This window comes from Scleropages formosus, chromosome 1, assembly GCF_900964775.1.
Source record: "Scleropages formosus chromosome 1, fSclFor1.1, whole genome shotgun sequence".
Lineage (NCBI taxonomy): Eukaryota > Metazoa > Chordata > Actinopteri > Osteoglossiformes > Osteoglossidae > Scleropages > Scleropages formosus.
This window is the reverse complement of record NC_041806.1, coordinates 52,550,222-52,572,649: the sequence shown is the minus strand read 5'-3', so window position 1 is coordinate 52,572,649 and position 22,428 is coordinate 52,550,222. Positions and strand designations below refer to the sequence as shown.

The window sequence follows — 22,428 nt, the reverse complement described above, 5'->3', positions numbered from 1 at the left end:
GTATTTGTGTAATTCCTCATTTGAAGAAATAATTGAAAAAAACTGCAAAGTTTACAAAAGACATTGAAGCCACTGACCTTAACCCTTGAGGTGCTGAAGGAACTCGGTTTGAGCTCCTTTGCCCAATAGGAGTGAGATTTACCCCAAGTGAAGTCTGTGGATGTTTGTTTTTATGTGCAGTGTGGCGGATCTCGTTGGTGTTACCTGTGTTGAATAATTGTCCTTTCAGAAGTCGAGCATTTTTATTGCCATGTGTGCACCCATGTTCAAAAGTGACCTTTTCGTTTTTTGTCGTTTTTCCACTGTCGCTTTACATTTTAAGCTTCAAGTCCCAGTCTTGTTCTCTTGTCCTGTCTTCCGTTTGTCAATAACACTGAGTGTGTTGTGGCTTTGCTGAAATTTCCTTGTATTTGACGGAGGCAGTTGAAGCTTCATCTCACGTGTGACTAAAATGCGGTTAAACTGCTACTCCGTGAATGGTCAGTCATCACTGCATCCCCTTTATCACTCTTGACTGTTTAACTATTAAGTGTATTTTAAGGTTTACACATTTGTGCTCTTTTTTTTTTAGTTTTTCCATTTGTTGTATTGTAATATGTCAACACATTGTATTTGCACTATATAAAAATTATTTAATTGTGTCAAACTGAACTTGGTTAAATTTCTATATTGGACTGATGTCACTGGCATTTGAAGAATCAGAAGGGTGCTGACATGGGTGGCCTTGTGCTCATGTACTTGTCCTTGTACTCGTGTGTACTTGTACTTTAAATGTCATTTGTACTCATCTCCATAAAATACTGCTCAGCTACAGTTTTCCCCCCAACATGGACCTAACATTTGAACTCTCTCTCAGGGTTGGATGCCCAAGTCCACAATGTGTCCAACATCAGCACCTTCCTGATGGATACAGCCTCTGGGATTCTGTACCTGGGAGCCTGTGATGCCATCCTGGCTGTGGACACCAACAACATCAAGAAAACCATGAAGAATCCCAAGAAGGTGAGTGGCCCTCGCTGCAGTGTGTCCCAGAGCTGAGCCCCACAGCACTGGACTGGGTGATGATATGAGCTCACTGAAGGTGTGGCGGCCGCAGCTCTTCTCTCGAGTTTTACCACGGTGGTTCATTTCGGTTTAGTTTCCTCTAGCTCGTCCTGCTGAGGGCTGTCATGCTATCAGGCTGAAGAGCAGGCCCAACCCTTCCTTTGGACAGACACATTTTGCAGCTCCTCCTCCTGGGGTATCTCCACATGTTCCCAGGCCAGCTATTGTATATACTCTGTGCAGTATGTCCCTGGTCTGTCTTGGGTCTCATCTTTTTGGAGTGTGTCCAGTCGAAGCCCAGCGGGAGGCGACCAAGGACCATCCTCACCATGTGAGCAGAGCACCTCAACTGACTTCTCTTGACCTACAGCAGCAACAGCTCTTGTGCAGAGCTCCCCTGGACCGCTGAGCTCCTCGCATGCTGTGAGCTCAGTGAACCTGCAAAAAAACGCTTGCATCTGTGATCCCGGCAAATAAAATAAATGCACGAGACGCATCTTTCCCTTAGAGACTTATGCAGGGTCACGCGAGTGCACAGGACATTAGGCACTAGAAAGTCACTCTCCTGCTCATCTCCTGAAGGATTTTCCACTTCCGGCATTAACATTTTTATCACTTTTTGTAAATGTTGGGCGAGTAGCTCATAAATGGAATTTAACCTGCAATTTTGTAGCTAGTCATTGGAAAAAACCAAACTGGGGGAAGCGTGTACTTTTCCCGCCTTCAAATTTTGCTCATGCGAATCTGTACAGATTATCCTCTACTTACAATGGTTAGACTTCCGGTTCTCAAAGTTATGATGGTGCGATAGCCATACGCATTCTGTAGCATCAGTACTTCAAATTTTGAATTTCGATCTGTTCCCACGCTTGCGATATGCCGTACGATGCTCTGTCGCGATGCTGGGTGATGGCAGCGAGTCGCAGCATCCGCTCAACCGCACTCGCAGTCTCTGTAGCGCTCAGGCAAACACACGTAAACAACAAATATTATGTTGAAAGCATTTTTGATTTTGTGTTTTCCCATCATGATTGCTAAACTCCCATGCGTGTCTCCTGCTTACATTTGCCCAGCTGTAGGTTATGGTAAGTGTTCTGAGCACTTGTAAGGTAGGCCAGGCTATGCTATGATGTGCGGTACTGTATTCTTTTTCGACTTAGTTTTTCCACTTACGATGGGTTTATCGGATCTAACCCGTTGTTAATCAAGGAGCTTCTGTACATTTAAGCCAAAGCTGTTCACTTGTACTTATTCTGCCTTGATCCTTCAGTAAAGACCCAGAAATTCCCACCCGTGTTTTCTAATTTTTCATAGTTTTTTTTAAGACGTATAATACGACACATGATCAACACTTAGAATACAGTTTACATTTACAGACACATCTCCCAAGCAGTGTAAAGCCCAGAGTGGCGAAACATTTATTTTTGAGTATAATGTTACATTACAACTTCTGAGAATTGAGCAGAATTTATGGAAACCCGCCAACTCAGCTACTGACATTTGAATCGTTCTCTTATTTCCTGGCACTTTTTTTGCTCTGTCAGTCCTCTCTCACCCCATTCACCATAAAACTGCAGATAAAAAGTTGCAAAAGCAGCACATTTAAAATAAACTTTATTCATTTCGTCTCTGCAAGAAGAGTAAAGGAGCCCAAAGTGTGAGCGACCGCTCCCAAGCGCCCTTGGAGTGGGAGTCGTGTGCTCAAGACACCATCACGAGCTCTTTAGGGGCAGAACCCACTGGACTGGATAGTCGTCTTTTTCAGGAAGCAAACGTGTAAATGAAGAGCTTTTCGGCCTGGGTGCTTTGTCGTGCCACTAAGAGTGGGAAAGTGAGAGAGAGCAGGAGGTGCGTTCGTGAAGCTGGTGGGACTGGTGCAACGGCTTATTTACGTGTGTTAGCGCTCTTTCTTCAGTTGACAGGTACCAAGGAAGCCCTGAGAAGGAGCTGCTGCCATTGTGTCATGGACCATTTGTATGGTTATTGCCTCGGTGACAATAGTCCTGTCTGTGTCTCCCTCATGTCCTGCGCTCCTCGTCCTCCTGCTCACTAATATTGTCTGTGTCCCATTGTTACTCTCAGGACAATGCAGAACAATGAGTCTTTATCGTTTCATAAAGGCCTTAAAAGAATTGCAAATGGCAGAAGGGAAGAATTGGCCACATTTGGTTTGGGTTTGAGGAGGATTTTTCCCTCTATTTTTCTGTTTAAAGTCCATAAAAAGTACCAGTTGCATGAAACTCAGTACCTCCACTGTGTAATATATTAGGTTTGTTGTGAACTGAACATGCACAAGGACGGGTTGAAACAAGTTCATCGTGGAGGCACCTTCTCTTAGCACCGTATTATTTAGTGCCGTGAAAGTACTCATTCTGTGTCTGTGAAGGAAGGGAAGCTCTTCCTTAATAATGAAAAAGCCAGCTGTCCTGCGAGACTTGAACTTCTCTGGGTTGCACATCCAGGCCTTTCACTTGAACACACTGTAAGAGCAGAGCCATCGCAGTGAAAACACGGTATTGGGAGCGGTCAAATTACTGCCTTTAGGAGCGGCGGCTATAGCCGGGGACTCGTTGAAGGTAAAATAAGGGACGTGACACAGTCCATTTGGCCACGGGCTACGAAAGTGTAGTGCAGCCTGGTTGTTTGCTCTCACTTGTCATTTTTCGGTGCCCCATCACCCACCCTCTTAACTCTCTCAACTCAGGAGTTTGAACGTTTGGCATAATGTGCGTTTTCCTAATGAGCTCAGGGAATGTGAAGGGGGGCGAGCACAGCGCTGACACCTGTCTCTGCTCCTGCAGATCATCTGGGACGTCCCTGAAGAAAAGCGGAGCGCTTGTGTAGCCAAGGGAAAGACAAAGGTGAGAGGACCTCCACTCATCTAATGATGTTCGCCAGCCGTGGTCAGCGAGCCGTTCACTTTTCTAGACACCCAGGTGCCCGTTGTGGCCGAGCCCAGCGCTGCCCCGTCCGCTCTCTTCCCCACACACACCTGCAGGCTTCAGTGCTTTTTTTTTCCCCCAGAGCTTCCTGCTGTCCTCTATCAGGGTGGTTGTTTGGTCTGCCATCACACGGCTTCCTCTTGAGGACGACAGCTGTGTCCGCATCCCTGTCCTAGTAGCTAAAGCAGCCTAAACTACGGTAAAGATTTCCTTGAAAATGACTCCACGCTTTGGATCTTTTGGAAAACTGCCCGAGCAGCGGAATGCATGGCCTAATGTGCTGCTGCAGGCGTGAGTAGCTTGTGTTCTCTGTCAGTTTCACTCTGCTCTACAGTTCAGAGTATTCACCATCTACTCTGTTTTTACTGCTTTAGTATGTGAAGGTTTATTCCTCAAGCAATCCCAGTATTGAAGAGTAAATGATCGCAGCACCCCTCGCAGACAGAACAGTGTTACTTTGCTCCAATTTGACAACTTCCTCTGCAATCACATTACACCAATGCCTATTTACACGACATCTTGATTAAACACTATTTACTTTATCCCAGGACCTCACACTGTATGGTGTGACCAGGTGAGTGTAAGCTTGCTGTACCCCAGACGTACTTCCTTGCGTTGTCAGCTCTCTCTGAGTTTGCTGTGACACCAGACCTGTGTTTGTGTGTATGTTTATGTATAATCACACCTGAAGTTGAACAAAGTGTGTTTTGTTTCTGCTGTGCACCGGTTTGTAGTCAACAGACCGCAAAAGTACGTTTCTTTCGTACACGTGCTGGAATTGAGGATGAACCCCTTTGAAAGGGTTTCCTTGTTCCGGCGAAGTTCCGCTGAACAGGCTCTTGTCTCGTTTGCATACGGACGACGTCAGAACGTCGATTCTTCATCGTGAAATGTTTATTGGTCACGGTGAGACGAGCAAGAGCCTTTCCTCCATCACTTCTGAGCTCATGGGGCTTTTTGAGCACAGCTGTTTGCATATGGTTTCGCAGTGTTTTGAACTTCATTAGCCTTTTCCCAGCATTCACTACGGCGCTGGAGTTCTGGGGAGGTGGGGGGGGCTGACAGTGACGGGCGACTTAATGGTGCACAGCGGAGACATTGTGATTAACTGCACGAAAGAGATGTCATGTTGGACAGTGGGGTGAGAGGGGGCAGGAGAGGAGACGGAGTAAAAGAGGATAAGGGACAAGGAACGCTAGTCTATTATTATTATTGTTAATAATAAATATCAAGCATTTTATTTATGAACCTCTTCAGTCCTGTAACTTGCAAGTACATTAGCAGTAACTCCTTTAAGTGTTGATTGCTTCCAGTCCATCCCATAAAAATGAGCAAATTGATCATCTTGCGGATGAATACCAGACGCGAGCTGTGAACACTGTGGAAGGGAGTTGAACGAAAGGGGTCCTGCGCTGCCAGTCTCTCGCGTTGTGTGTTTTACTGCTGGCTAACGGCCCGGGGCCGAAAAAGAGGGCACGTTTGCTCCAAAGCAGAAGGAAGCTTCTAGAAAATGGATCAATGGAGAAAATGCAATAAAACAATATCAAAAATGTGGTTTGAAAGTTCAGACGAGGCAGTGTGTACCGTAGTTGAATACCACATCCTATCAGAAATAGACATTAGTTGTACCACGTGAGTGAGTGGCTACAATGAAATCGGAGCGCGCGTGCACATGCAGAGCGCTGCAGGGCACTGGGATGTTGGCTCCCTTTGCAGTTTCCATGGCAGCTGTGGCACTGCAGGTGCCGTTTGTGTTGAGGCACGGTAAAGAAGCCGGTGTGCGTCCTCATTGTAGACAAGGGGACAGGTGTCCAGGCGCGCTCGTCCCAATGCACGGTCGTCCCGGGAAGCGTCGGCGAGCTGCGACTGAAGGTCTCGGTCGGCACGCTGTACCTGATGAGGTCCGGTCTCGCGCAGCAGGCCCATCTTTGGGCAGAGACGACCGTCTTTGTCTTGCCACTTCACGCTGTGGTGTCGCGGCAGAAGCTCGCAGACCCCCGCTTGGTCCGAGCGCGGCTGACGCTGGCCGAGAGCTTCGTTGCCAAGGCGACCTCTCGGTGGGCCCGTGACCCGCACTGTGTTGGCGGTCCGCTCTCGCTTCTCAGATGTTTGTTCCTCAACCAAACAACCAGTTTCCCAGCAGCCCCTGCATCTGTGTGGGATCTGTGTTCGTTCTGGTTCATTTGCCCTCAGCCCCGCTTCCTGAACACAGACAAACACCATCGTGTGGTTTTTATCTCTCACTTACGCTTATTCGGCGTTGCGTCCTTTATGTGAAGTCTGACCTTCCGGTCTCTCGGCTTGTCGCAATGTGTCTGCCGCACCGCAAAGCGGATGCTGAAGGCCAAAGCATGTCGGCATGTGTGAGGACAGCCACTTGAGCGCAAACGCGGTGTCACGGTGTGTGTGAGGTGCCACTTGATCCTCACATGACCACTGGTGTCTCGTGCCTCATTTCTTTAAATTTTCCACGTGATAACATTGTTACATGTGAATGAAACATTTTTTCAAGTGTTACAATTTATGCTTGAAAATAACTTTTAAAAAAAAAAGACCAAATTTAAATATTTAATGAACAATTTGGGTTTCATTTTGCCAGTTAACCATCCACTTCCATAGGAAATCTACGTTTATACTAAAGTGTGTTTTATTGCTAAAAGTTTTCTACAAGTAAATTAATTCAGGTGTTGAGATTTTTTTTCCCCAGTGCTTTGTGTTCCACTTTGCTATTTTAAAATGATCATTCTGGAGATGTATTTAAAAAATAATATTGAGAGGCACTGGACTGGCTGGCCAGCTCACGTGTGGGTGACCTGGATGATGAACAGTAGCACATATTGTGTGTGAAACTCTGATCAGAGTACCAGTTGTGGTAAATGTTCCCAGTTCTGTGTGTTCTTTATGTGAACGTCGCCTTTTACACTGTGCTTTCGCTCTTTTCTACTCTGTCACTCTGCACTGGTCTTCACGGTCGCGTCCAATTGTCCTTGACCCCCACCCCACACACCCCCAGGGCGCCAGCGTTGGGTGTTGCGGTTCTTTCATTTATTTTTAGCAATAATCGCACAGAACGGTCTGTCTGCCCGAACGCTGATGTGGTTTTATGTAAGAAATGTCATGTGCCACAAATGTAGAGCTGTGTTTAAGAGCTTTCTCACACCATCTCTTCGACTGACCGCTCACTCAGCGGTCTGGGAACGAGAGCCCATTAATAATTTAACCCCGAAGAACTGGCATCGTTTTGTGACCCGCAGTTCTGTGCGAACTCAGGCAGAGAACTGTGGTCTCCACTGAACGCACACCTCATCTAAACGCGACACACCACGGTTTCCTTCTGTGTCCGCAGACGTTTTTCCACCAGCACCTGTGTTTGAACACACGCTCGCTTTCCATGACCTTTCTAGTGTACACACAGCTGCACAGTCGTGGCACACCTCCTGACACACTCGCCATGTGTGTTGGGACCCCCCTGGAGCTCCTCCATATCCTGCATTGCATATTTCAGTTAATATACTGAAAAAGAAAATGGGGAAAAAAATAAACCTGAATGAGAAATTTACACAAACAGTTGTACTCCAAAACCACCTATAATACACAGTTATGTTTATTTAGCAGACACTTTTGTCCAAAGCGACTTCCAACAAACTATGTAGTGTAATCAGCCCACACACCTTATTCACCACGGTGATTTACACTGCTAGATACACTACTTACAATGGGTCACTCATCCATACATCAGTGGAACACACACACTCACTCACACACTATGGGTGAACCTGAACAGCATGTCTTTGGAGTGTGGGAGGAAACCAGAGCACCTGGAGGAAGCCCACACAGACACAGGGAGAACATGCACACTCCACACAGACTGAGTGGGGATCGAACCTACGTTCTCTCGCGCCACCCAAGAGCTGTGAGACCGCAGCACTACTCGCTGTGCCGCCGATTGTTACTTTACAGTGATTTACCATTAATGCAACAGGGTCATTTTTCTAGAGCAGGTAGAAAGTACTCTGTCATTTGAACCTGGGTCCTCTAAGTGTAAAGGCAGTGATTGTAACCACTATGGTCCCTGCTGCATGGAGGTGACTGATATATTCAAGATATACTGTAGATATTCATGGTTTGCAAGGTAGGTGGGGTTACTGCTCTCAGCTCCAACACTTGTGTGCTTTTCATGGTAAGGGGGGATACATTAGTGGGTGTATCTTTGCCGTCTTCACTGGGAGGACGTGCAAACTCCACCCACCTTGAGCCTGACTCAAACCCATGCCCAAAACGTGATGCACCAGATGGTTTTTGGGTCCGGTCCCATCATCCAGGTGTGAAGCGACACTGAACTTTTCTTCAGCCACTGGCTCAGTGTGTGCTCACCTCTGCTGTTTTGTGCTTTTGCTCCTAACGTGAACTGCGTGCCAACCTTGACACCCGTCTGCTGTCTGTGGTGCCCTCCGCAGGAGGATTGTCGCAACTACATCCGGCTGCTGGAGTTCCTGAGCGACGGCAGGATCTACGTCTGCGGCACCTACGCCTTTGACCCCCAGTGTGCCACAGTTGTGAGTGACAGCTCTGCTGAGTCCTCTTGCCTTTTACACTCGGTGGTGCCCTCGGGGGGGGTCGTGCTCATGTCTCCGGTGCGATGAGCTGACAGAAACAAACACCTCCGAGAGATGATGCTCACAGGCACCGATGCCAGTTAAATTGGTTTGTGTGACACATGACATAGAGGTTTGTGGACAGAGACGAACACAAACACCCTTCAGCACTGAAGCGGGAAGTGAACTGAACAGGCTCACACTTATGTTCTGCTTTTTTTTTTTCTTTTTTTTTTTTTTTTTCCCCTCCTGCGTACGAAGCAAGACCTCGGTACACCTCATACCTGTGGCCCGAGCAGATGTGCGATATGATGAGCTGCGCCATGTTTATTCATTCTTTTTTCCATCCACATTTATTCGTTTAGCAAAAGCTTTTATATTACATTTATTCATTTAGCAGATACTTTTCTCCAAAGTGACGCTTAAGTCGGAAGAAACAAAAGTGAAGAGCTGTAGATACAGACAGTACAGCATGTCCAGTACCATGGTACACAGTAACTATATATACAAGTGATGGGAGAAACAGAGGTGATGGTGACAGATGGTGTGATTTGAGTTCATGGAGCAGTTATGAGAAGTGACTCTGACGGAGATGGGTTTGAGACCCTTCTTGGATGTTGAAAGTGATTTGTTGTCAACATGTCTCAGAACTACCAGGTTTATGAACAGATTCCGGTGCAGTACACTATACTGTACTCCATGTGGGGTGAAAGTGAGACTAACATACTGAAATTGTGAGGTGATGCTCAGGTGGTCTTGAGAAAGAACATCACCTATGGACAGACACAGCACATAGTCACGTGTGTCCCTCTCTGTTCGTCTCTCCATCCAAGAATGTCCTGGATTTCTCCCTGGAGAAGGCAGAGGATGGTGGTGTGAAGATGGAGACAGGGAAGGGGAAGTGTCCCTTTGAGCCCAGCCAGCACTATACCGCTGTCATGGCAGGCAAGGCTGCGCGCACACACACACACACACACACACACACACACACACTCTTTATATTGATGTTGTGTGCTCCATACTCCTCAGTCTAACAGCGGTCTCTTCTACCAGATGGAGTCCTGTACACTGCTGCCACCAGCAACTTCCTGGGCACCCTGTTTGATATCTCCAGGGCCACGGGGAACGAGGCGGAGCGAATCCGCACCCACCAGTCCATCAACTGGCTCAGCGGTGAGTGGGCGGGGCCAGAGCTCTTGTGCAGCATTGTTACATAATTACTATATGTCACAATCAATGTACTTTGACAAGGTTACAGAAAATAGAAATGGTAAATCGCATATATATTTGTAAGAGACATTAAAAAATGCTTCTAATCTGCACATGACTATATGAAAGTCATTTGATTGACTGGTGATTTTTATGTGTCAGAATACATATAAATTTCTTTTAAATCATTTTGATATGATGGTAATCTTATTTTTTATATTTCAAGTTTTTATGATTTAAAAAAATCCTTTGTGTTGAGTATTTGGCTGTATGTTTTCAAATCACATAAATACTGAAATTTTTTATTAAATTAATTTCACCCAATATCTTACCACTACAGAAAAAAATGTTCTTGAAGGGGAGATGCTGGCGCAAAGAGCACGGCCTTTCTTTCCAGTTCTGTATTTCCAAGAAAACTATTTTGTTACGTGTTGTTTAATAAACGGTGTTTTTGTTATGTATTTCAGTTTAATTTCATGGATGTAAACACACGGGAATTTATGTAGAAAAAACACCTCTGCTGCGATGTCACTTCACTCTGTGTGTGTTCCCGCAGACCCAGAGTTTGTGAGCTCTGCCTTCATCCAGGAAAGCCCCGACAATCCCAAAGGAGAGGATGACAAGATCTACTTCTTCTTCACAGAGGTCGCCAAAGAGTATGATCTCTACACAAAGGTCAAAGTGCCCAGGGTGGCTCGTGTGTGCAAGGTGAGCCAGTCGGTGTGTGTGTGCGTGCGTGCGCGCTGTGAGCCTGGCCACACAGTCTGTCTCTCACTGGACTGGCCACCTCACTTTACACCGCTGACCCGCCGTCTTTCGTGGCTCTGTGTGCTTTTGCGTCCTTTTAATTTCCCTTCCATTTCTCCATTTTCTCGTTAGGGGGATGTGGGGGGTATGAAGACCCTCCAGAAACGCTGGACAACCTTCCTGAAGGCGCAGCTGGTGTGTGAGGACCGTGTTGGCGGCCAGCGTTACAGCATCCTGACAGACGTCTACACCGTGGAGCACCGACCAGGGGATCCCAGCAGCACCCATTTCTATGGCATTTTCACCTCACAGTGGTCAGTGTCAGACACAGGTGGACGGGTACTCTTAGCTCACATACTAAAGGCAATATAGAATCACCAGTTCACCTGAAACACCTCATTTGCTTGGACGATTAGAGGAAGCTTGTGAACAGAGAACATTCAAACTTCGCAGAGACTGGACAGGGATCGAAAACACATCCTGTTGGAAGCGTAGGCACTCCGAGGCACCAGCACTACTATACATTTATTCATTTAGCTGACGTTTTTCTCCAAAGTGACTTGCAATGTTAAGGTTACAATTATTTACCCATTTAGACAGCTGGGTAATTTTACTGGAGTAATTTAGGGTAAGTGCTTTACTCAAGGGTACTACAGCTGAAGGTGGGGATCGAACCTGCGACCTTTGGATTCAAAGGCAGTAGCTCTAACCACTATGCTACCAGTTCCCCTCATACTCCCCTTGAAAGCCTTTTCTAATCAGCAGTCAGAGATACTGGCGTTGCTCCTTTGCACCTTCTCCCTCAGCCCTCTGTGTTTGTGGTCTTGCTCCCTTAGGGAGAAGGAGCCTCTCTCCGCCGTTTGTGTCTACAGCCTGGAGGACATCAAGAAGGTGATGGATGGGCCTTTCAAAGAGCTGAAGAAGAACTGTGAAAACTGGATCAACCCAGAGCCCGTCCCCAGCCCTAGACCAGGACAGGTACCCCTGTGCTCCATGCTAAATTTAGCACCAAACTGCTGCACTGTACCTCATGCTGTATGGTAACGGAGCCCCAGCGCACTGCAGGAGTCTGTCCACTTCTTTAAGGTCTCAGCATATTTGCATTTTACATTTATTTATGTACCACGATATACCCATTTATATCAGTGCAGGGTAATTATTTCTGTATCAGATCAGGGTAAACACATTGATCAAGGGTACTACAGCTGGTGGTAGGATTCAAACCCAGGACCTTGGAAGTCCAAACATGGCAGTGGTAACCACTGCACCCCCTGCTGCAGAATGCAGTTTCGTTATAAAAACTGTGTAACACTGTCACTGCAGTGTTAGGGTGGTGAGGAGATTCAAGTGGCGTTGGAGCACGAGGCACAGCAAAGCTCTGAGATATTTGTGTAAAGTTTCTCTCCAGATGTTTCCCAACAGCAGCTTCTCAGTTCTTTACCTCTGCACCTGAATGCCTCCAACACACACACACACACACACACAGAGATCAGCGATACTCCCAAAACATCCTAGTCAAACCTGCTCAAGGTCTTCTACACTCACACGCCTTCAGTTGTGGAAAATTACAAGTAACAAGGGTGTTTTGTTCTGGAGCTTCTGGAACTTTCTACAGTGTGGTGCACAGTCATGTAGAAGAGCAGTACGCACAACAAGTAAATAATAAAAAGATACTAAAAGCAAAGTACATATTAGGGTAAATGGTAATAGGTTTGTAACTGGGTAAAAATAACGGTAAAAGAGAAAGTGACCACACGTAATCATCAGTGGGGGGTCTTGTAGCTGTGATGTTTGACTGTCATGCTGGGCTCGTCTTCCCACCAGTGCATCACGAGCGCCCTGAAGGCAGAGGGGTTCGAGTCCTCCCTGAAGCTGCCAGACAAGGTGTTGACGTTTGTGCGTGACCACCCCCTGATGGAGAACAGTGTGGTCGCAGCGCCCCTGCTGGTGAGACGAGGAATAACCTACACCAAGATCGCAATCGCGCCGCCACCTGTGTCACAGGACGGTCTGAGCAGCGCAGCCGTCCTGCTCCTGGGCACAGGTAGGCAAAGGGCACATATCAAAGGAAATTGGGGGAGAGGATTTAAGGCAGAGCTGATTTCAGGAATTGAAAGACCTCGTTGTTTAGACTTTGGCCCTCCTGCAGTACCAGCAGCACTGCGGTGCAGTACACTTGTCTTTGAAAGAGTTTCAATAGTGTGTAGTGTGTTTTGGCACTGCTGTAAGGGTGTGAATGTTGTGACACAGATCGTGGGGAACTGCACAGAGTTTCTGTGGTGGGACAGAACACCACGCTGCTCCTGGAGACCCCCGTCTTCTCAGCCCAGGAGCCCGTCAACAACATCCTTTTGCACAGGGTAAACAAATGGGGGGGGGTGTTAACTACATAAAGGCTTCACAACAACTCTCACCTAACTGCCATAAATGAATGCAAGTTACATATAAACCAAGCAAAACAGAAAAAGTGGAACATAAGTGTAGAACAGGCTCTGAAAAGGTGTTTTCACAAGGTCCGTTTCTCTCCACCCGCAGGACCAAGCGCTGGTGGGCTCTCCTCGCACCCTGGTGAACATCCCGGCCGAAGGGTGCGCCCTGTACCCAAGCTGTGAGGTGTGTGCACGAGCGCGGCGCCTCGGCTGTGTGTGGCGACCTAAGGAAGGGGCATGTGCTCCGGAGTTGGCAGAGTAAGTGTGCGTTGCTCCGTGTGTCGCCTGCCATCACTGACAATTGACCGTCTTCTGCGTTTCTTGCGACCGCCGTTCCAATTGGCATTTGACTCTTTCCCCCCGTGTGCTCCAGAACCATCCAGACGGAGTCTGATGATGCTCTTCGGAGGTGTGACAGTAGAGAAGGTGAGTGACCCGATGTTGGAATGACCAGACAGTCCGATGCATCACAATATTATTTTTCTATATTTTTTTTAGAAGTGTTAAAGTAAAGGAATAAATGAGCAAATTGGAACACAGATGAACAAATTGTTATATTTCAATAATTGAACTATTGGCTATGACTTCTAATAACACAAATATTTACTTTTTAATTCAGATCTGGTCATTAAAAGTAGTGAAGACTGCAGCATCTTTTGCAATAACCTCTATTTTATTGTCTTTATTATTTATGCATTGTTAAAATTTTTGTCATGTATAAGATCACTGTCATGTCAAAATGATTTTTTAAAAAATGTCAGACACTGGATTGACCGGACCCTCCTCCTCCTCCATTAGTCTGGTCATGTGTTTCACTGAGATCAGAGTTCGATTAGAAATTGTGTGAATAGCAGCCGCTCTCTGTATGATCTGTATTAGCAGCTTATTTATCATAACCGTTGTTGCCCTGCTGACCCTGCAAGACCTTCCATACGAGCGGAAAAGCTGTAGAACGGACTAGAAAGGAGGACACAACATTTTGGGATCAAAAACGTCTTTTTTTTTTTTTTTTTTTTTTTTTTCTGTGGTTTTTTTTTTGTTCTAGAGACAATTTTTTTGTTTTCTCTGTTCCGCCGCACCAACTCGGACCGTATGAAGCTGTTTATAGATATCTACCATTTATAAAGCTGTGTAATTTTTACTGCAGCTCAAAGGTACCGCAACAGGAGGTGCAAACCTGGGTCTCACGATTGCCAGGCAGCAGCGATGAGCCTCCATGAGCTCAGCCTGCTCTCTCTACTGTAAAAACATAGCGATGCGGTACAATTCACTTCGATTACCTGGTGCTGACAAGCAGGTGTCCCATCCCCCTCCCCCCAGGCCGCTGCGCACCAGCAGAGAAGGAACTCCGTGTGAGTGAGGGGCTGCGCATCCTGCTGCCCTGCGTCCAGATCTCCACGCGACCCTGCTCCTGGGATTACCCCGAGGACCGACACACGCGGCAGCACCACTCGGACTTGGAGGTCACCGTGTCGAGGGACAACGTGGGCCGCTACGCGTGCTACTGCGAGGACGGTGGGCGTGAGCAGGCTCCGTGCCGAAGGGCCGCGTACGTGCTCACCCTGCAGGACCCCAGTACGAGCAGCGTCGCGGCCCTGTCCGGAGGGCGACATATCGTGGCCGCCTACCTCTTGAGCTTGTTCGTCGGGGTCATCTTGGGCTTCCTGCTCTGCGTGCTCCTCCGGAAGGGCCGTTCCGGTGCCGGCCGCTCGTCCGAGAAGCGTCGCGACTTCCTGCCGTCCTCTGACACGCCCCAGACCCCCAGCAGCGCGAGTCTGCTCTCTGAGGGCGTCCCCCTCACAGAGAAGAGGAACGGGACGCTCAATGGGCACGGAGCCATCTACGCCAACTGTAGCGGCGCAAGGATGCAGGAGCCGGTGGTGAACCTCGCCGTGGAGCTCGACGCCAAGGAGAAGACGAGTCCGGAGGAGATGGCTGAGCAGCTGGAGGAGGAGATAGCGTCAGGGCTCGAGGAATTCCCCGAGGTCAAAGTGCCCAGGGGCGCCCCTTTGGCCCAGTGTGAGGAGAGTTCCATATGATGCCCAGTCAGTGGAACACCCCTGGAGCTCCAGCTAGTAGCTCAGAGAACAGGCCAGAAAAAGAGCACGCACGCACGCACACACACACACACACACACACACACACACACACACACACACGTGTGCGCAAACTCTAGACTCCCTCCTCTGCCTGTGTGGGTCTGTCCTCCCATTCAGTGAGAGGTCCAGTAGAGGCTTTCTATGTACCTGTGCTCTGTGGAGGGTGAGACTGGACCCGCTAACCCCTTTCCTGCACAGTAAGTGTGTCGCTATGGCTGCTCCCAGAAAAAGAGAATGATGCACATTTACAGGGCGAATGCAGGCCAGAGCAACCCCCCACCCCACAGTAACAGTTTGTTACCTTGAGTCCCATAGCTGCATCAAGGTGACACACTACACACACAGCTCGACGTAGAGCGACGGACACCAGCAGCTGAAGAGCAGTACATAAAGTCCCATTTGGGTCCTTTAGAAAATCAGGGTGGAACAGCCAGGCTCTGACAACTGGGCTCCTTTTCAAAAGAGGGAAAAGGTATCAAACCCTTATTGAGTGGCGTAGCCTGGCCCCCCACATGCCTCTCTGCTCACAGCAGGTTGCCCTCCACTTCCGAAAACTAGTGGCAAGGAGGAGGCACCTGGAGGATCTCGAAAAGCCAGGGACGTAGTGGGTGGGTCGGGACACCGCAGTTCCGGCACCTCTCGGACTCGGAACGCCTCTGCAGAGCTCTACCTGTGGTGTGAATGAAGGGTAAAAGTTTCTTTCGCATTTTATAGCAGCTTATTCCTACTTGGAAGTGCAGGGGAGCACACTTGTGTGAGAGAGCAACACACACCTATGCAGACGTAGCAAACCAAACAAGGTGGCGAAACGCACAGTACAGCCGGGAGCGGCGCTGCTGCGACTGGATGGTACCGCAGTCTCCCCACTGGATGCACTTTGAGGTCTGCGCCAAGGAGCACGCGGAGCTTTACGGGACACGTGCGAGATGGACAAATGCAAGCGAGGTGGTGATGGTTAGTGCGGTGTGACACGTGTGCGTGTTCGTGGCGAAGCGGGTGCGGTGACATGTATGCGGATGATGTGGGCTGCAGGTCTTTTACCACCAAGGTGTCACTGGACGCTGCCCTGTAGGTGAGAGGTGAGGATCACACTTTGGCGAACTAATGCTTGTAATGTGTTTAAAACTGGATGATTACAAAACACCGTTTGTGTAAATTGTGTTGATATATAAATGTGTTCAACAGAGCAGCCCTTTGCTTTACTGCAGTAAATAAAACCCACGGGTGACTCTTGTCGTCTGTGTTTGCCAGATAAAGATGCATGTCACTGCCATTCGTCTCGAGTTGTCGGAGTGTTTTTTGTCCTTCCTGCTTGTGCGTTTGTGTCTTTTGCAAGGAGAAGGTAACGCAGGGAAGTGTGTGTACAGTCATGCCGGTGTTTCTGCTCAGCACCTTGTAGCACTGTGTGTCACCGGTACGCAGCTGACCTGGAGGCCTCGTTTGGAGAAAACACACACACACACAGTTACTGTACTCTCGTGGGTCTCCAAAGTGTATTCCGCTTTCCAGGAAGGGTCACTACTCGTGTCTCGCAGGTGTCCCACCTTCCTGTCCTGCAAGAGTCTGTTTCCTCCAAACATTCGAGTCCCCGTTCAGCTGATGATGAGGCATCTGAGAGCGGTGCCGTAAAAGTGCTAGTTTTTCCCCTCATAATTTATTTTTGTTATTTTAAAAAGCACCTGTAACATCTTGGCTGATGAAAAGGAACTTGTACAAGACAGGCAACTTGGTCTCTTCAAGGGGACCTGGAGGTGCTGGAGCTAAGTGCTGCACAAGGTTTCCCTGAAAGCCCAAAGCAAGGTGTGTCTGTGCACAATCCCCCTCCCCAGACCTTTGTTTTATATGCAGGGGACCATTTTTAATGGATTTCTTAAATTATTATAAAATGTATAAAGTAGCCTATTTTTGAAAATGCAGTTAACATCTAAAGCAAAGAACATAATAATGAAAAAATCTAAAATAGCCCTCAAGTGTTACCTTCTCTTTTAAATTTATTTGAATAAATAGAAAATGTTTAATGGTGTAAATACATGAATTGTAATACTTTATTTTTATAATTTATATATAATGAAATGTACATTTGTTCTGAGTATCTATATTTGAGTTGTGAATATGTGGATGACGCATCGTGACGCTTGTTGTAAATACTAATAAAACTACCTCTTATATGAAACCATCACGTGTCCCTCTAGTCTGCTGCCCTCTTTCCGAATTATGGGTCAAATAAGTTCCCTGGTGGGTCTTCCGCTCAGGGCAGAAACTAGGAGCGGAAGTCTAAATCCAACTATTACATCTCAACGAGTAAAGTGTGAAGGACACGTGGAACATGACTGGTCAAATGTGAACACAGTAACAGTGCAGTCAAAAGTGTGTGTGCGCTTAAGCAAGACATTGAAAGTATTTTTTTTAATTTTTTTTTGGGTCTCCTTACAATTTGTTTGGTTTTCACTTCCTTTTAACAAATTACATGATTTGTTGATTTTAGTCTTTACATGGAAAAAAAGCTGCAATTTAATAGTATCTGGACTCCTGATCTTACTGTAAAAATCCTAAAATTTGAGTAGCCCGTGAGTTGGGAATTAACGGCTCATTATGAAAATGTCAAACATAAGTGCAGATTTACATTTAGCTTATGTTCCTCCGAAAAGCATCTAGCAGTGATTTATCTAAATGTAGAGAACTGCAGCACAAGGTGGGACTCAAACCTGGAATTGAGTGCATAGCTGCGCCCCCTGCTGCCTCTTATGAGTTCACCTCAATGTCTCTATCGGGGCTCCTGCTATTCACTGGGAATGGGAATGTGGGAGCGTTCCCTGGTTCCGCAGGCCCGGGCACCTGCGTTTGTCTAGGGGGGCGACGCCCCCGCCAACTCGGTCACCAGCATGCGCAGTTTGTGCGTGTGCTCTCTGTCCAGGAGCAGCTGCTGCCGCTGCTCCTGCAGCCGGCCGTGCTGAGTACGCAGCGCCTGCGCCTGCCGGATCAGTCGGCGCAGCTCTTCCCGCAGCTGCTGGTTCTCCTGGGTCACTTCCTGCGCGTGGGACATCAGGCAGGACGGCGCCTCCTGCAGGTGACGGGAAGACTTAGCACTCGGGGGGAGGGGGGCCGTAATTATCATTAATTATGGTGACTTTCAGTATTGCATTATTTATACTTTGGTACCCTTTTATGCAGCAGGGTATTCCTTACCGTATCAATTGTGATGGGTACTACAGGAGGAGGTGGTGGGATTACACTAAGCACCATGCCACCTGCTGGCCCTTGTATGAGCTGTGCAGAGCACTGAACAGTAGGTAATTATTTACTAAGTAACTGGCGATTGCCGTAATCTTCTCTGCGGTCCACATCCAGGGGACTGGGGTGTTTCAAATGGATTTACTGTAATTTACCGCGAAACGGTGACCACTGTGTCAGTGCAGTGTGGTGTGGTACTCACACGGTTGGCGGCCAGGGTCAGGGCGTGCACCTTCTGCTTGGCCTGCGCCTCGTACCTCTCCTTCTCGCTCAGGAAGCCTGTCTTGAGGGCCTGCAGGCTCTGCGAGTGGCTCAGGTGTGTGGCCACCACCTCGTTCTGCAGCTCCGCGATGCGACCCAACTGCTCCTGCTGCAGGTTCTGCCGCTCACAAAGCACACAAACACACCACGAGTTCCTGTAAGCGTCGTACCGTCTCCGGCAGTGCAACCCCCTGTCCCTCAGAGCTGCTGAATCCCTCTTGACACACAAGAAGGGTCTCAAACCCATCTCTTTCAGAGCCACTTCTCTCCTGACCTCCTAAATGCTGCATGAGGGGTAAAAAGAGGAGCGCGCTCCGTTCGAGAGGCACCGTCCCGCTGAGCTGCGGTGTAAATCCTGCTCGGCCGCACCTTGAACTCCATGAGCTCGGCGATCTCGGCGTTGAGGGACAGCAGCTCCTCCTCCTTCCGCAGGATCTCCTCCTTGAGCTCTGAAACGCACGCGGGCTTTAGGAACGTAGCCATTATTATCAGTTATACACCGTCACGTATTTTACACTGAAGAGCAATAGTGGACTCTTCTCTGATCTTTACTCTAAAGGTTGAATTAGCATGTAAACACTGCGTGCGTGCGTGCGTGTGTGTGAGCTGTTGTGAAGTGCACGGTACATAGCAGCTGAACAGCTACCCCGGGTACAGTATTAGGAGGCGATGAAGGGAAACTGCACTCTTACCTCGTTATGATGGTAACTGATGGAAACTATTAAAGTAACTGTTTCGGTGGCACATTTTACCGTAAGTGGCACCACCTCAGAGCACAAACACTTTTACCCTCGAAACGGTAAATATATTTGTTCGATCTGTGAAAATTCACCTTACGAAGGGTTTTCCGGGATCACGTTACCCCTGCGGGGGGGGGGGAGCTCCGGGTGAATTCGGTAAGAGATGTACCGTGCTGCACGCCACTGCTGGGTGTCCGTGCCCCGGAGCGCGTTACCGTTTGCCTGCTCGGTGTATCTCTCCAGCGTGGCCTCGCCCTCCTTCCGCAGCCTCCGCAGCTCGTCCTCGTTGTGGCGGCCGAGCGCGGCGGCCGCGCGCTGCCGGTTCTCCATCTTTCCCGCCATGTAGTCCGCGTACTCTTGCTGTGGGTGGGATGCGTAAGAAAAGGCCCGCGGACACACCGGGGGTCACGCCTCTTACCGCGGTAAAGTCGGCGGGAGCCACTCACGCTCTCCGTGCGCGTCCGGTTGGCCTCTTCCTGGAGGAGCTCGTTCTCTCGGCGACTGTGGCCCAGGGTGTTAAGGGCACGTGGAGGACGCACTTATCGATCCCCTGCGGACCGGGGCGCGCGCACACTCGAACAGCGTGACGGACGTTCCTTAACCGGTTATTAAAGGGAACCGCGGCTCGTCGTGCCATTTATACCGCAGGTTCGTGGCACGCACCTCTGTGTGCGTGTGCGTGTGCGTGTGCGTGTATGCGTTTAGTACAAGGTCACGGATACAGAGTGTCTGCTTTCCTCCTAAGGTCATTCAGGGTGTCAGTCAGTGCGTCGTACCTGCAGGACAACACAGTGTTACACCTTGTGTGTGTGTGTGTGTATAAACATTCACACCTGTCAATATATTAACGTTCTGTTTCACACTACCAGCAAGTGGCGTAGTGCTCAGAGCTGCCTCACTGGGACGCAGGTTCCAATCCCACCTGCTGTAGTAGCCTTGAACAAGGTACTTAAAACAGTGAGAATTACACTGCGGTACCAACCAACCAACAAATGCCTACAACCGCTGCTCCCAAGTGGGGTCGCGGTGAACCGGAGCCTAACCCGGCAACGCAGGGCGCGGGGCCAAGGGGGGAGGGGACGCACCCAGGACGGGAGGACGGGACACCAGTCCGCTGCAAGGCACCCCAAGCGGGGCTCGAACCCCAGACCCGCCACACAGTGGGCACCAGTCAAACCTTCTGTGCCCCCCTATTAATTATTTACCCAGTTATACAAACGGGCAATTTTTTACCAGGGTAAACCTGGGATGAGTAACTTGCTCAAAGGCACCTGATCAGAGGGGTTCGCACTTAGATCCTTCAAGGCCGAAGGCAGCAGCTCTAACCGCTATCTTACCTGCTATTCAACACTGGTATGAATAATCAAATTGCAAAACATTATTTTAAAAAATTGCAAGAAAAATTGTATGAATGAGTAAATCAGTGTAAGTAGCTTCACACAGTAAGTCACTCTGGAGAAGAGTGTTATTAGGTAAATGAATAATGAATGTAAGGCGCCTGGTACTGGTATACGGCTCGTACACACTGGCACTATACACCGGTACTATGTACACTGGACAGCTGGTAGTGGTTAGAGCTTCTGCGTTTGGCTCAAAAGGTCGCAGGTTCAATCTCCTCCTCCAGCTGTAATACCCTTGAGAAAGGTACTTACCCTAATTTGCTCCAGTAAAAATTATTAATGGGTAAATAATTGTAAGCTCGTGATAACTGTAACCCTAGGATTGTAAGTGGCTTTGGAGAAAAGCGTGGAATAGATGTAACGGACATGTACTATACAGTGGTACTACACAACGGTAGTGTACACTGGTACGATTTCCTCTCAGTAAGCGATCAACACACTGAGAAAGTGCGTCCCCAGACAAGGTGCGTTTACTCTCTCTGCAGGTTGAGCTCTTCCTCCGACGCCACCGGCTCCGCTGCCGCTTTCCCAGCCGAAGACTTCTTCGCCGACTGCCCTTTCGCCTGCTGCTCCATTCTCACCGACAGGTGATGACCCTGGGTGTTTTTCACACACACAGTAGATGGTCTACTACAGCACTTACACCTCTGAGATTGTTAAAATGGTGTAACTTTAGTTATTGTACCCTGGAGTCGCATAACTACTGCCAAAAGTGTGTTGCTGGGCACAAGGACTATCGTGACACGCTCAATGTTCGTCTTCTAACTGAGCACCTGGTTACCGGGTAACGCTCTCACAACTACCTGTCACTACAGCGGCGTGAAGACGAGAGCGCGGCCTCGTTCGCTTCTGTTTCCGCGTTACGTTTAAATGTGCTCATCTGTTTCATTCCGAGGTTAAGCTTCTTACAGTGATTTACCCAAGTATACAGCAGGGTAATTTTTACTGTGTCAATTCCAAGGTATGTACCTTCATCAAGGGTACCGCAGCAGGTGGGGCTGGAACCACTGCGCTATGCTGCTGCCCTATTAGATATCAGGATATGACTGGCCCTCTTGGAGTCCTTACTAAGCGCTAACACTAGATACGGGCTGGTGTGACAACTAATAATAATAATGATAATATTTTAAATATATCAGACGCCAGAACAGTGATGCTAAGCGCGCTAATAACCTTAAGACTGAATGCATGATCAAGCCGGTTCGGAAATATTCTAGTCCGAGTGTGGACCTCAAGCCCGTGGGGGTGTTGGGTCGAGACCCCCAGGCTGTGACCCCGACACTGATAAAGTGGTCCACAAAAGGGTCCTTTCGACCTATTGCTGCTGAAGGAGCTTCTCCGATCCCAGTCCACCTGCAGTTCCACTCACACAAGTTCAAACGTTGACTTGTGGTCGATTTAACGGACGATCAATAACAATCAATCAATTGAATTACTCCGCTCGTGCGCGCGCTCGCTCCTTGGCCCAGTGAGGGGTGCGAGGCCGCGCGCTCACCTGTGCCGCTCGTAAACAAACGGGTCCCGTCGCCTTATCTCACGGTTCGTCTCGGTTCTTCTCGGTCTCCCGCGGTCGGATCCGGCGGCGCTCCCGGCGGCCCGTGACGCCTCCGTCGCCATGGTAACTGCAGCGGCCGTGTCACGTGACCCGTGAAACGCGGGTGAAACACGCGCGAAAGCGGATAAAAAGGAGGGAAAGCGGTCCGTTTTACAGCGAGAAGGACAAGAAGCGGA

At 48.6% G+C, this 22,428-nt stretch overlaps 2 protein-coding genes across 3 annotated transcripts in view; one reads left to right on the top strand and one right to left on the bottom strand.

The window, feature by feature from the left end:
• The window catches only part of sema4f (sema domain, immunoglobulin domain (Ig), transmembrane domain (TM) and short cytoplasmic domain, (semaphorin) 4F), a 58,368-nt gene that overhangs the window by 34,532 nt on the left and 1,408 nt on the right, over nucleotides 1-22,428 (top strand). Inside the window, exons 2-14 of one of the 2 annotated variants that reach the window (XR_001965030.2) lie at nucleotides 857-1,002; nucleotides 3,846-3,905; nucleotides 8,444-8,542; nucleotides 9,415-9,526; nucleotides 9,635-9,754; nucleotides 10,347-10,498; nucleotides 10,670-10,851; nucleotides 11,374-11,515; nucleotides 12,362-12,581; nucleotides 12,788-12,897; nucleotides 13,073-13,224; nucleotides 13,340-13,392; nucleotides 14,287-16,529. Coding sequence is in view for 1 of the 2 variants with exons in the window: in XM_018730370.2 (XP_018585886.2) it covers nucleotides 857-1,002; nucleotides 3,846-3,905; nucleotides 8,444-8,542; nucleotides 9,415-9,526; nucleotides 9,635-9,754; nucleotides 10,347-10,498; nucleotides 10,670-10,851; nucleotides 11,374-11,515; nucleotides 12,362-12,581; nucleotides 12,788-12,897; nucleotides 13,073-13,224; nucleotides 13,340-13,392; nucleotides 14,287-15,005 (2,267 nt within the window). In the remaining variant the exon portion in view is untranslated. Of the gene's footprint in view, nucleotides 1-856; nucleotides 1,003-3,845; nucleotides 3,906-8,443; nucleotides 8,543-9,414; nucleotides 9,527-9,634; nucleotides 9,755-10,346; nucleotides 10,499-10,669; nucleotides 10,852-11,373; nucleotides 11,516-12,361; nucleotides 12,582-12,787; nucleotides 12,898-13,072; nucleotides 13,225-13,339; nucleotides 13,393-14,286; nucleotides 16,822-22,428 lie in introns of those variants that run through there. The other variant, XM_018730370.2, reaches the window with a different exon arrangement.
• Nucleotides 17,220-22,412, bottom strand: ccdc166 (coiled-coil domain containing 166). The gene is made up of 8 exons (XM_029250479.1): nucleotides 22,193-22,412; nucleotides 21,172-21,293; nucleotides 20,020-20,073; nucleotides 19,744-19,798; nucleotides 19,513-19,657; nucleotides 18,927-19,006; nucleotides 18,499-18,675; nucleotides 17,220-18,126 (listed from the first exon to the last, which is right to left on the bottom strand). The coding sequence occupies exons 2-8, from the start codon at nucleotides 21,270-21,272 to the stop codon at nucleotides 17,911-17,913; spliced, it is 828 nt and encodes a 275-aa protein (XP_029106312.1). The 5' UTR covers nucleotides 21,273-21,293; nucleotides 22,193-22,412; the 3' UTR covers nucleotides 17,220-17,910.